This window comes from Scyliorhinus torazame, chromosome 18 (genome assembly GCF_047496885.1).
Source record: "Scyliorhinus torazame isolate Kashiwa2021f chromosome 18, sScyTor2.1, whole genome shotgun sequence".
Classification (NCBI taxonomy): domain Eukaryota; kingdom Metazoa; phylum Chordata; class Chondrichthyes; order Carcharhiniformes; family Scyliorhinidae; genus Scyliorhinus; species Scyliorhinus torazame.
The window spans coordinates 110067484-110080299 of NC_092724.1; the positions used below are offsets into that span (position 1 = coordinate 110067484).

At 42.3% G+C, this 12816-nt stretch overlaps 1 protein-coding gene across 2 annotated transcripts in view; it reads left to right on the forward strand.

The window, feature by feature from the left end:
- LOC140395410 (forkhead box protein K2-like) overlaps nt 1–12816 on the forward strand; it is a 142427-nt gene that overhangs the window by 94128 nt on the left and 35483 nt on the right. For both annotated transcript variants that reach the window (XR_011936182.1, XM_072483133.1), the window contains exons 3-5: nt 1008–1161; nt 4080–4226; nt 4357–4550. Coding sequence is in view for 1 of the 2 variants with exons in the window: in XM_072483133.1 (XP_072339234.1) it covers nt 1008–1161; nt 4080–4226; nt 4357–4550 (495 nt within the window). In the remaining variant the exon portion in view is untranslated. The remainder of the gene's footprint in view (nt 1–1007; nt 1162–4079; nt 4227–4356; nt 4551–12816) is intronic.

Genomic DNA, 12816 nt, shown 5'->3' on the forward strand with positions numbered 1-12816 from the left:
GAGTACAGCAGCAGGAATGTGTTGCTGTAATTATACAGGGCCTTGGTGAGGCCACACCTAGAATATTGTGTGCAGTTTTGGTCTCCCTTTCTGAGGAAGGATGTTCTTGCACTTGAAGGAGTGCAGCAAAGGTTTACCAGACTGATTCCAGGAATGGCAGGATTGTCATGGGAGGAGAGATTGACTAGGTTGGGATTGTTCTCGCTGGAGTTCAGAAGAATGAGGGGGGATCTCATAGAGACTTATAAAATTTTAACGGGTCTAGACAGGATAGATGCAGGGAGGATGTTACCAATGATGGGTGTGTCCAGAACCAGAGGTCAGAGTCTGAGGATTCAGGGTAAACCATTTCGGCCAGGGATGAGGAGACATTTCTTCACCCAAAGAATGGTGAGCCTGTGGAATTCGTTATCACAGGAAGTAGTTGATGCTAAAACATTGAATATATTCAAGAGTCAACTAGATATAGCACTTGGGGAGAATGGGATCAAAGGCTATGGGGCGAAAGCTGGATTAGGCTATTGAGTTAGATGATCAGCCATGATCGTGATAAGTGGCAGAGCAGGCTCGAAGGGCCAAAGGGCCTCCTCCTGCTCCTATCTTCTATGTATGTATCTATGATTCCTTCCCCTTTCATTGAAACCTTTTTACCAAACTACAGGCTTTACATCGTGCCCTGCCCATACCACAGTAACAGTGTGGTTCTCATTGTCAGGTTCTACCTGTCAGGATTCTCCATTACTCCTCAGAAACATTTTTGTTTTAATTCAATCGCCTTAATCTCCTTCCTTTCCATTTAAATTCCTTGTATGTTTCTTTCCCATGTCAAATTCTTGCTCGCCAAACTTTTGGTCAATTCTCCTAACCTCCTCAAGGCCTCCTTTTCTCTGTTAAAAATGTTGCACATATATTTTATCTATGCTATTTTCAAAGTGCGTGCTACTATAATCATTTAACTTTTTTGTTAAAATCATTTTGTAACTGACTGAGATTGGCTTTATTCACAGTGCTGCAAACTCCTGCCCCTCCAGCCCAAGGGGTGCAGGTTCTTCTGGCTACCGGATAAGTCGTGGACTTCATTCTGACCTACAAATAATGTCTGACCAAGCACAAAACAATTCGGAGAATGACAAAGAAACATCAGATGGGGACAGCCCAAAAGTTAGTACCCAAAACAAAGTAATTACTTTGAAACCTGTTTGACCAACAAGATTAATGAGGAGGAAAATAGATAATCAGAGTTCGCTGATGTATATAATTTTGTTCTTCAGCAGTCAGACCCTACATTAAACCCTTCACACCTTGTGTTCTGTGGATATAAATGTGAATTTTTGAATAAGTGATCGAGAGCACCCATCTGTCAATGTATCTGAGTGGAATACAAAAAATATCATGAGCTTTTGTTTTGCTTTACAAGAACGCAAGGAATAGGAGCAAGAGTAGATCATATGATCCATTGAACTGCTTCCCCATTCAGTGTGGTCATAGCTGATCTTGGACATCAAATCCATTTTACGACCTAACCCTGCCTTAAGCGTATTCAACGATGGAGCATCTCTGGGGCAGGGATTTCCAAAGATTCAGAACCTTTTGAGTGATGTAATGTCTCCTCGTCTCAGACCTAAATGAACTGACCCCCTTGTCCTGAAACTGAGCCCCTTTGTTCTAGATTCCCCCACCTCTGGAAACAATTTGTGTTGACCTTATCAAGCCCATTCAGAATCTTCTATATTTCAATGAAATCACCTCTCATTCTTCTAAACGGCAGAGAATAAAGGCCCAATTTACTCAGCACCTCAATATAGAACGCCCCCTCATCCCAGGGACTAACTTAATGAACATCTAATATACCGCCTCCAAAGAAGTATTTCCTTCCTTAATGATTTTGCTGAAGAATATTTGAAATTCTTCTCTTCTCCAGCCTTGCTCACTTGCTCTCTCTTTCACATTCGCGTGCTCTTTCACACACATGTGCACAAAACACTGGAATCTTGTGGAGGTGACCTGAATCTTGGCTGCCAGCTGGAGAGCCAACCAAAGCCTTGTGTGCCTTTTTGTGGGAAGGCTCTCTTCCACTCAGGCTTCTGACAATACCAACAGCAGGCCTTCCCCAAGATCCTCAATAGTATTTATTCTACCTCTGTACCCCCCACCCCCGTTTCTTTTTATGTCCTCTGTGATTTCTTAATTTGAGAGTAGATAGATGAGCTATTTGGATATTTGTGGTGGTATTCTACACCAGACATTGGAAGGCATAACAGTTATGGATCTTTCTTGCCCTCCAAATTGTTGCTCTTTCCTATGAAGAAAGAACTTCCATTTATATGGTCCCTTTCACAACCTTGTGACATCCCAAAACACTTCATGGCCCATCAAGTATTTTTCTGGTTTAATCTCTGTTATGATGGAGGGAGATGTGGCAACAAATTTTGGATGGCAAGATTCCACAAACAATGGTGAAATAAGCGACCATTTGATATGTTTTCATGATTTTTGGTTGAGATAAGTAATAGCCAGGAGAACTTTGCAGCCCTTCTTTGGGCGGTACAGTAGCGCAGTGATTAGCACTGTTGCTTCACAACGCCAGAGTCCCAGGTTCAATTCTCGGCTTGGGTCACTGCCTGTGCAGAGTCTATGTTCCACCCGTGTCTGCGTGGGCTTCCTCCAGGTGCTCCGGTTTCCTCCTACAAGTCCCGAAAGACTTGCTTAGGTGAATTGGGCATTCTGAATTCTCCTGCAGTGTACCCAAACAGGCGCTAGAGTGTGGCAACTAGGGAATTTTCATTGCAGTGTTAATGTAAGCCTACTTGTGACACTAATAAAGATTATTATTATTGCATGTTACTGTATTATCTTTTATGCCTGCCTGAGCGGGAAGACAGAGATTAGTTCCTTGCTGTGCCATAACAACCGCAATAACAAAAGGATATAACACTGCATTTTATTGCTTGAAAATCTCATGTTTTGACTAAATTGTAGTGTGCATAAATATTGGTTGTACAACATTTACTGTATTCACAGTATCAAACCTATTTTAATCTGTACCAAGCAAGGTTGGTTGATGTGCTATTTCATGCAAATATACTTCCAAGTTGTTTTCAGAATTAAACTTTACAAAGTTGTAAGTATCCAATAAGGAGCCTACTCTGAAGGTGGGATTTTCTGGCCCTTTTTCGCTAACAGGATATTTTGGCGAACCCACTGCAGTGGGTTTCCTGGCAGCGTTGCCAGAAAATGGCTATTGACTTCAGTCGGTCTGGAAGATCCTGCTGGCGGCAAAAGCAAGTCGCCTCCGCCAGCAAATAAATCTGATACAAGGTGTCCAGAAAATCCCGGCCCAAGTTTTTAAAAAGTTTTCCACTTTAAGAAAATTCAAAATGACGGGAAACATCTTAAAACTCTTAATACATTTTTCTGAAAAGGCAGCTTGTTAAAAGAGCCAGATTTATTTTCAATTCCCCTTTTGATGACTGTATGTTTGCACTGGGCATTACTGGTTAGATAAAGCGTAGACTGGGCGCAGTGTTTTGTCTGCTCTGCCCAAATAACATGCCATGACCAACTTTAGAGCAGTCCTGTTGCATTAATTTTTAATGTCCGTCTAAGTGAGATTGACACAATTCCAATTTGTTTCATGCTCTTGGCTTTTTGCAGAGTTCCCAAACTATAATTCTTTCAGCTAGGAAAAATAGGGGAAGCGTAATTCTTGACTCCATAAAATAATAAATTCTTAATTTCAAAAAACATTTGATGGAAGAAAATCCTAAATTTCTGTTTATAAAGCTGCATTGAAACCTATAAAAGAGCTGCAGCAGTCAGTGCACAAGAAGCATCTGTTTTTTAATGACCGTATTAAATTAATTAAAACCATTAGTGACCTTTTCTCAGCATGGTTATGAATATGAGGCTTGGAAGCCGCACACAATGTAACTGATCAGTCAGAGGAACTTTTTTGGTGGAAGGGTTTTGGATGCATAAAAAATGCCAATTTCTGTTCGAAGCAATATGCAATGCCGATTTATTTTTAAGAAAAATTAAGGCTTTCAGTGCTGAGAATTAACCATGTTCTTTGATGACAGGATGATGCCAAGCCACCTTATTCCTATGCACAGTTAATAGTTCAAGCCATCACAACAGCACAAGATAAACAGCTTACATTAAGTGGAATCTACACACACATCACAAAGAATTATCCATATTACAGGACAGCAGACAAAGGCTGGCAGGTAAACAAACAAGTTTTGCAACAAAAAAGTGATGCAAGATTTCCGTGGTTTCAAAATCAATTGTGCATCTCAGAAGAACACCTTACATTTGTAAAATGTTTTATCTTCCTCTCTTTCTCGTTTCCTGCAGAATTCTATCCGACATAATCTTTCCCTGAATCGTTATTTCATTAAGGTCCCACGATCCCAGGAGGAGCCTGGGAAAGGCTCATTCTGGAGGATCGACCCTGCTTCTGAAAGCAAACTAACAGAACAGGCCTTCAGGAAAAGAAGGCCAAGGGGTGTGCCCTGCTTCAGAACTCCCATGGGACCTCTTTCTTCCAGGTAGACAAACTGCATGGAATTATGTACAGCAATAAATGTAATCTTTGACCACTTCCTGAATTTAATGCATTCCATCAGTGACATAGTAACTTATAACAACATTCAGGATTTAGATAAATCTATTCATTAGAATTTCAGTATTTTACCCAATAAGAGTATGTTGTGTTGGAATGTTCATTTCTTGATCAGCATAACTTTGAGCTAAACACTGTTGCTCAGAAAATCCTGGATTTTTTTGAAGGGTTATTGTTAGTATTGCAACTGATTCTTGATTATAATTGGACAAGCAGATTGGGAAAAATATTAATTTGGCTTCATACGCTAGTGGGATTCTCCAAAACAACCGCAAAAACTGAACCCATATTAAGAGTTTTGTTAAGGAAAGTGCTTTTTGGTTTATGGTCAGGCAAAATGTACAATTGGAAGAATGGTATTTAAAATGGTGAAATTTCTATACAGTAATAGCGATATTGCAAAATTACATATCTACAATTTCTAAATATAGGAGCAATGCAATGAGAATATTCAGTTGGTGTTGTACAGCTGCTGTCTTTCTAAATATAAAGCACTATTAAATTGCATATGGATTGTACGAAGAGAACATCTACGTAACTGTGGTCCAGAAAGTTCCCTAGAGTGCCATCTGCTGGAATGTAAAAGAAACTAAAGAAAGAATATCCGTTTAGCAAGTAATCGTGGGGGACACTGGGAGCGGGGTGTAAATGCGGGGAACTGCTCATACAAAACTGTAGTGCCAGTTAATGATTTTGTGCTGACATTAAGACCAGAAGTGGCCTCACCTGTGATAGTCACAGTTATAACATGATTCAGTTTGTAAGTATTTGGAGTTGCTAATGGAATTATGAGAAACATATGTTACATGTTTACAGAATTGGCTTCTACCCTTCAATTTGAATAAGCCATGAAAACATAGGATAGAAAATCAGGAAAAATGTAAAGATAGTAGACTGACTCCATAAAAGCAGAGAGATGTGCAAAACGTGTTTATTATTGTCTAGATATGGCTAGCAAATCCATTGAAATAGCGACGTGTGGAATGTCATGCTAATCGGTGAAGCATTTGTTGACATTATTGGCGATAAAACTAGACAGACGAGGAAACTGTGAACAATTAAGAAATGCTAAGATAGCTGTAGAATATGTAAAGTGTATGAAATAAATTACATTTTGGTGATGTTGAACATTGACTTAAGCAAATATTTGGAGCAATTGCTTTCCAACCAGTCTTGATCTTTATTACCTACAACCATGTCAGAACTCACTGAAGTCGCCATGTAAATACAACACTGGATACCGCTTCAGGCTCTTTGTCCTGTTCTGTTGCACAAAACAACAGACCATTTGTTGATCAAAACTCCTCTTTCCTACTTGCATAGCCAGTATTTTTAAAAACTTGAACATTTTTGAAATCATTTGTAACATCAGTGTTGCTCTGGTGTTGTTTTGAAGACCCATTGTGCATTTGCCATGAATTTCCTAGTGTAAGATGTTAGTTTGCTTTTACAAGAATTTGATCAACTTTGCTTTCCCCTTTCTGCTGAAGGTTTCCCATGTCTCACCTGGACAAACCAGGCCTCATTTGATATTTTTCCGAGTCATTTTAGTATCGTTATGGACTGAGATGAAATGTCCTACTTAAACCTTTTACAATTTGGTTCTTTTTCATACAAGCTTGAACAACAGGATGAGGCTGGGGACAAATGTAACAAGATAGCGTATCGCGGTGATCACTCGGACTAAAGAAAATTGTTTTGATAAAATAATGGCCAAAATGCAGTTATATATCATCTCATACATGTTCCAGCAAACTAATTCATCAATACTGTGTCTGACTTGTGTACAGTTGAAAGCATTGATTGGGAGAGCTTCACAGGGAAAAGAAATGGTATGCAAATGTTCATCTTTGCTATTCAATTACCTACATGGATTGGTGAAAAAAGGATTGTTGAGCTGTATGGTGCTGTTTGGCACAGGGCTAAATCGCTGGCTTTGAAAGCAGACCAAGGCAAGGCAGCAACACAGTTCAATTCCCGTAACAGCCTCCCCGAACAGGCGCCGGAATGTGGCGACTAGGGGCTTTTCACAGTAATTTCATTGAAGCCTACTTGTGACAATAAGCGATTTTCATTTCATTTCAAGTAGTTCCTGGCAGGTCATCTTAAAGCACTTAAAAAAAAAAAATCTTTTAAAAAAAAAAAAAAAACATTTTTTTAATTTAAAAAAAAATTTAGAGTACCCAATTATTTTTTTTCCAATTAAGGGGCAATTTAGTGTGGCCAATCTATCTAACCTGCACATCTTTGGGTTGTGGGGGTGAAACCCACGCAGACATGGGGTGAATGTGCAAATTCCACACGGACAGTGACCCAGGGCCGGCATTCAAACCCGGGTCTTCAGAGCTGCAGTCCCAGTGCAATCCACTGTGCCACATGCTGCCCTCTAAAGCACAAAAATTAGTTCTGCAGCAGCAGAGGTGAAAAGTCAGTTGGGAAGAATTCATTAGGGAATTGCAAGAGAGACAGCTATGGGGAGGCTTCAGAGAACTGAAGGTTCCCGAGAAGGAAGTAGTTTGCAGGGGCTGCAGGTGAATTAAGCAGGGAGGGCCTGATATGATAGTGGTTTTTGAGTCAGTGCACTCCAACAGGGAGCCATTTTCAATGTCAGATAGCATGCAGGACCAGGAAGAATGGTAGAGCAGTGGGAAGATAGTGGCAAAGCTCTGCAGTCCTGCTACAGCCGGGTATGAATGGAGGTAAACAATTAAATAGCTCACTGGAGGAGGAGGCTCCACAAATGTTCCAATCCTTGACTATGGGGAGTCCAGGATAATCAGTATAAAAGATAAGGCTGATGCATTTGCAACAATCTTCAGTCCTAAGTGCCAAATGGATGATTCATTTGTGCCTCTTCCAGAGGACCCCAGCATCAGAAATGCCAGTCTTCAGACAATTCAATTCGCTCCTCATGATATCAAAGAAACGACTGAAGGGACTGCATACTGCAACGACAATGGACCCTGACAATATTCTGAAGACTTGTGCTCCAGAACTTGCTGCACATCTAGCCAAGCTGTTTCAGAACAGCAGTAACACTGGCAACTACCTGGCAATGTGGAAAATTGCCCAGGTATGTCCTGTACACACATTAGGACAAATCCAACCCGGTCAATTATTGTGTCACCAATCTACTTTCGGTCATCCTTAAAGTGATGGAAGGGGTAATCAGCAGAGCTGTCAAATGGCACTTGCTTAGCAATAACCTGCTCACTGACACTCAATTTGGGTTCCTCCAGGGTCACTCAGCACCTGATCTCATTACAACCTTGGTTCAAATGTGGCTTAAAGAACTGAATTTCAGAGGTGAGAGTGACTTGACATCAAGGCAGCATTTGACTCAGTGTAGCATCACTGAGCCCGAGCAAAACTAGTCAACGGGAATCGGGGGGGTAACATCCCTCCACAGGTTGAAGCCATACCTGATAGAAAGGTGATTGTGTTGGTTGGAGGTCAATCATTCCACAGCATTCACTCCATTCACTGCAGGAGTTCCTCAGGTCAGTGTCCTAGGCCCAACCATCTTCAGGTGCTTCATCAATTACTTTGCTTCCATCATAAGAACAGAAGGTGGGGATGTTCATCGATGATTGCACAGGGTTCAACATGACTCATCAGATACTGAAGCAGCCAATGTCCAAATGCAGCAAGACCTGGACAATATCCAGACTTGTGTGGCGCAAATGTTACTTTCCATTTGTCAGCCCAAGTGTCAAGCGATTACCATCTTGAACAACCATTGTCCCTTGGCATCCAGTGACATTACCATCACTGAATTTCCACATCGACATCTTGTTGGTTGCCATTGACCAGAAACTGAACTGGACTAGCTATATTAATACTTTGGCTACACGAGTGGGTCAGAGGTTCGGAATTTGCAGCGAGTAGAATCATAGTCATAGAGGTTTACAGCATGGAAACAGGCCCTTTGGCCCAAATTGGCCATGCCGCCCAGTTTTTACCACCTAAGCTAGTCCCAATTGCCTGCATTTGGCCCATATAACTATCTAAATGCTTTTTAAAAGATAAATTGTACCCGCCTCTACTGCTGCCTCTGACACTCACCACCCTCTTTTTGAAAAACATGCCCCTCTAGACCCTTTTGTATCTCTGCCCACTCACCTTAAACCTATGCCGTCTAGTTTTAGAATCCCCAACCTTTGGGAAAAGATGTTGACTCTCTACCTTTATATATGCCCCTCATTATTTTATAGACCTCTATATGATCACCCCTAATCCTCCTACGCTCCAGGGAAAAAAGGCATAGTCTATCCAGCCTCCCCTTATAACTCAAACCATCAAGTCCTGGTAGCATCCTAGTAAATCTTTTCTGCACTCTTTCTAGTTTAATAATAGCCTTTCTATAATAGGGTGACCAGAACTGTACACCGTATTCCAAGTGTGGCCTTACCAATGTCTTGTGCAACTTCAGTAAGACGTCCCGACTCCTGTATTCAATGTTCTGACCAATGAAGCCTTCTTCACCACCCTGTCCACTTGTGACTGCACTTTCAAGGACCTATGAATCTGTACTCCTAGATCTCTTTGGTCTATAACTCGCCCCAAACCCTACCATTCACCGAGTAGGTCCTGCCCAGATTCGATCTACAAAAATGCATCACCTCACATTTATCTAAATTAAACTCCCATCTGCCATTCACTGGCCCAATTGATCAAAATCCTGTTGCAATCCTAGATAACCTCCTTCACTGTCCACTATGCCACCAATCTTGGTGTCATTACTAACAATGCCTCGTAAATTCTCATCCAAATGATTAATATAAATAATCAATAACAACGGACCCAGCACTGATCCCTGAGGCACAGGCCTCCAGTTTGAAAAACACCCCTCTACAACCACCCGTTGTCTTCTGTCGGCAAGCCAATTGGCTGCCTCACCACGGATTCCGTGAGATTTAACCTTGTGCAACAACCTACCATGTGGTACCTTGTCAAAGGCCTTGCTAAAGTCCATGTAGACAACGTTGACTGCACTGCCCTCACTTACCATCTTGGTTACCTCTTCAAAAAACTCAATCAATTTCGTGAGACATGATTTTCCACTCACAAAGCCATGCTGACTCTTCCTCATCATTCTTTGCCTCTCTAAATGCCCGTAGATCCTGTCTCTCAGAATACCTTCGAACAACTTACCCACCACAGACGTTAGGCTCACCGGTCTGTAGTTCCCAGGCTTTTCCCTGTGGCCCTTCTTAAACAAAGGCACAACATTTGCTACCCTCCAATCTTCAGGCACCTCACCTATGGCTGTCGAAGATTCAAATATCTCTGCTAGGGGACCCGCAATTTCCTCCCTAGCCTCCCACAATGTCCTGGGATACATTTCCTGGGGATTTATCTACCTTGATGCGCTTTAAGACTTCCCAGCACCACCACCTCTGTAATATGTACGCTCCTCAAGACATCACTATTTATTTCCCCAAGTTCCCTAACATCCATGCCTTTCTGAACAGTAAATACCGATGGGAAATATTAATTTAGGATCTCACCCATCTCTTGTGGAACCGCACATAGATGTCCTTGTAGATCCTTAAGAGGCCCTACTCTCTTCCGAGTTACTCTTTTGCACTTTACGTACATACATAGAAGATAGGAGTAGGAGGGGGCCTTTTGGCCCCTTGAGCCTGCTCGCTTTGATCCTATTCGCCCCAAGTGCAATATTTAGTCGCCTCTAAAATATATTCAATGTTTTAGCATCAACTACTTCCTGTGGTAATGAATTCCACAGGCTCACCACTCTTTGGGTGAAGAAATGTCTCCTCATTTCTGTCTGAAATGGTTTACCCTGTTATCCTCAGACCAGTGACCCCTGGTTCTGGACATGCGCACCATTTGGAACATCTTCCCTGCATCTACCCTGTCTAGTTTTGTTACAATTTATAAGTCTCTGAGATTCCCCCCTCATTCTTCTGAACTCCAGCGAGGACAATCCTAACCTAGTCAATCTCTCCTCATATAACAATCCCGCCATCCCTGGAATCAATCTGGTAAACCTTCGCTGCACTCCCTCGAGAGCAAGAACATCCTTCCTCAGAAAAGGAGACCAAAACTGGGGCTGGTTTAGCACAGGGCTAAATTGCTGGCTTTGAAAGCAGACCAAGGCAGGCCAGCAGCACGTTTCAATTCCCGTACCAGCCTCCCCGAACAGGTGCCGGAATGTGGCGACTAGGGGTTTTTCACAGTAACTTCATTTGAAGCCTACTTGTGACAATAAGCGATTTTCATTTTATTCATTTTCAACTGCACACAATATTCTAGGTGTGGCCTCACCAAAGCCCTGTATAATTGCAGCAACACATCCCTGCTTCTGTACTCGAAACCTCGCAATGAAGACCAACATACCATTAGCTTTCTTTACCACCTGCATGCTTACCGTCAGCGACTGGTGCACAAGGATACCCAGGTCACGCTGCGCACTCCCCCTCCCAATTTACAACCAGTCGGGTAGTAATCTGCCTTCCTGTTTTTGCTTTCGAAGTGAATAACCTCACACTTATCCAAATTATACTGCATCTGCCATTGATTTGCCCACTCACCCAACCTGTCCAGATCATGCAGTAGGGTTTCTGCATCCTCGTCATAGTTCACCCTTCCACCCAACTTGGTATCATCTGCAAACTTAGAGATGTTACATTTTGTTCCCTCATCCAAATCATTAATATATATTGTGAATAGGTGGCAGCACCGATCCTTGTGGCACCCCACTAGTTACTGCCTACCAATTTGAAAAGGACCCATTAATTCGTATTCTATGTTTCCTCTCTGCCAACCAGTTTTCTATCCACCTCAATACACTTCCCCCAATCCCATGAGCTTTAATTTTGCACAATAATCTCTTATGCGGGACTTTGTCAAGTGCCTTCTGAAAGTCCAAGTATACCACATCGACTGGCTGCCCCTTGTCAATTGTACTAGTTAAATCTTCAAAGAATTCCAACAGATTTGTCAAGCATGATTTCCCCTTCATAAATTTATGCTGACTCTGACTGATCCTGCCACTGCTTTCTAAATGTTCCGCTATAAAGTACTTTATCATGGATTCAATAATTTTCACCACTACCAATGTTGGGCTTACTGGTCTATAATTCCCTGTTTTCCCTCTCCCTCTTTTTTTGAATATTGGAGTGACATTATCTACTCTCCAATCTGATGGGATTGTTCCAGAGTCTATAGAATCCCAGAAGATGACCACCAAATACATCCACTGCATTTGGAGAAGCTCTTTGCATTCTCCTTTGCATTATCTGCCAAAGCAATCTCATGTCCCCTTTTTGCCCTCCTAATTTTTCTCTCAACTGCTCCAACAATCTCTATACTCGTCAAGGGATCCACTTGATCCCAGTTGCCTATGCGTGTCATATTCCTCCTTTTTGACTGGGCCTCAATATCCCGAGTCATCCAGGGTTCCCTACTTCTACTTCTACCAGTCTTGCCCTTTAGTCTAAAAGCAATGTGCTTACCCTGAACCCTGGTTTTGAAAACCTCTCACTTACCAGCCATCCCTTTGCCTACCAACAGATTCCCCCAATCAACTTTTGAAAGTTTCTATCTAATGCCTTCAAAATTGGCCTTGACCCAATTTAGAATTTTAACTTTTGCGCCAGACCTATTATTCTCCATAGTTCTATTAAACCTAATGAAATTATGGTCACATGTCCCAAAGTGATCCCTCACTAACACTTGTCATCTGCCCTTGCTTATTTCTCAAGAGGAGGCATCATAATCACATTGAGCAATCTTCTTACATTGGCCCCCAGCTGCCTACCCTTAACAAACCCTGTCTGGTCCTCCCCTACGTCCGGTACACAGTCCTCAATCCTAGAGGCCAGAATTTTGGCCAGGTGCTTGGCATCCAGGTTTAACAAGGATATCGGCCTATAAGAGCCGCACAGCTCCGGGTCCTTGTTCCTTTTCAAAATGAGCAAGATCATGGCCAGTGACATCGTCTGGGGTAAAACCCCTCTTTCCTTGGCCTCGTTAAAGACCTTCAACAGTACCGGCCCCAATATTCCGGAGAACCTTTTATAGAACTCAACTGGGTATCCGTCTGGCCCCGGGGCCTTCCCCGACTGCATGGCCTTAAAGCCCGCCACTATCTCCTCCAGCCCGACCAGGGCCCCCAGCCCTTCTACCAGCTCCCCATCCACCTTCGGGAAAGTCAGCCCATCAAA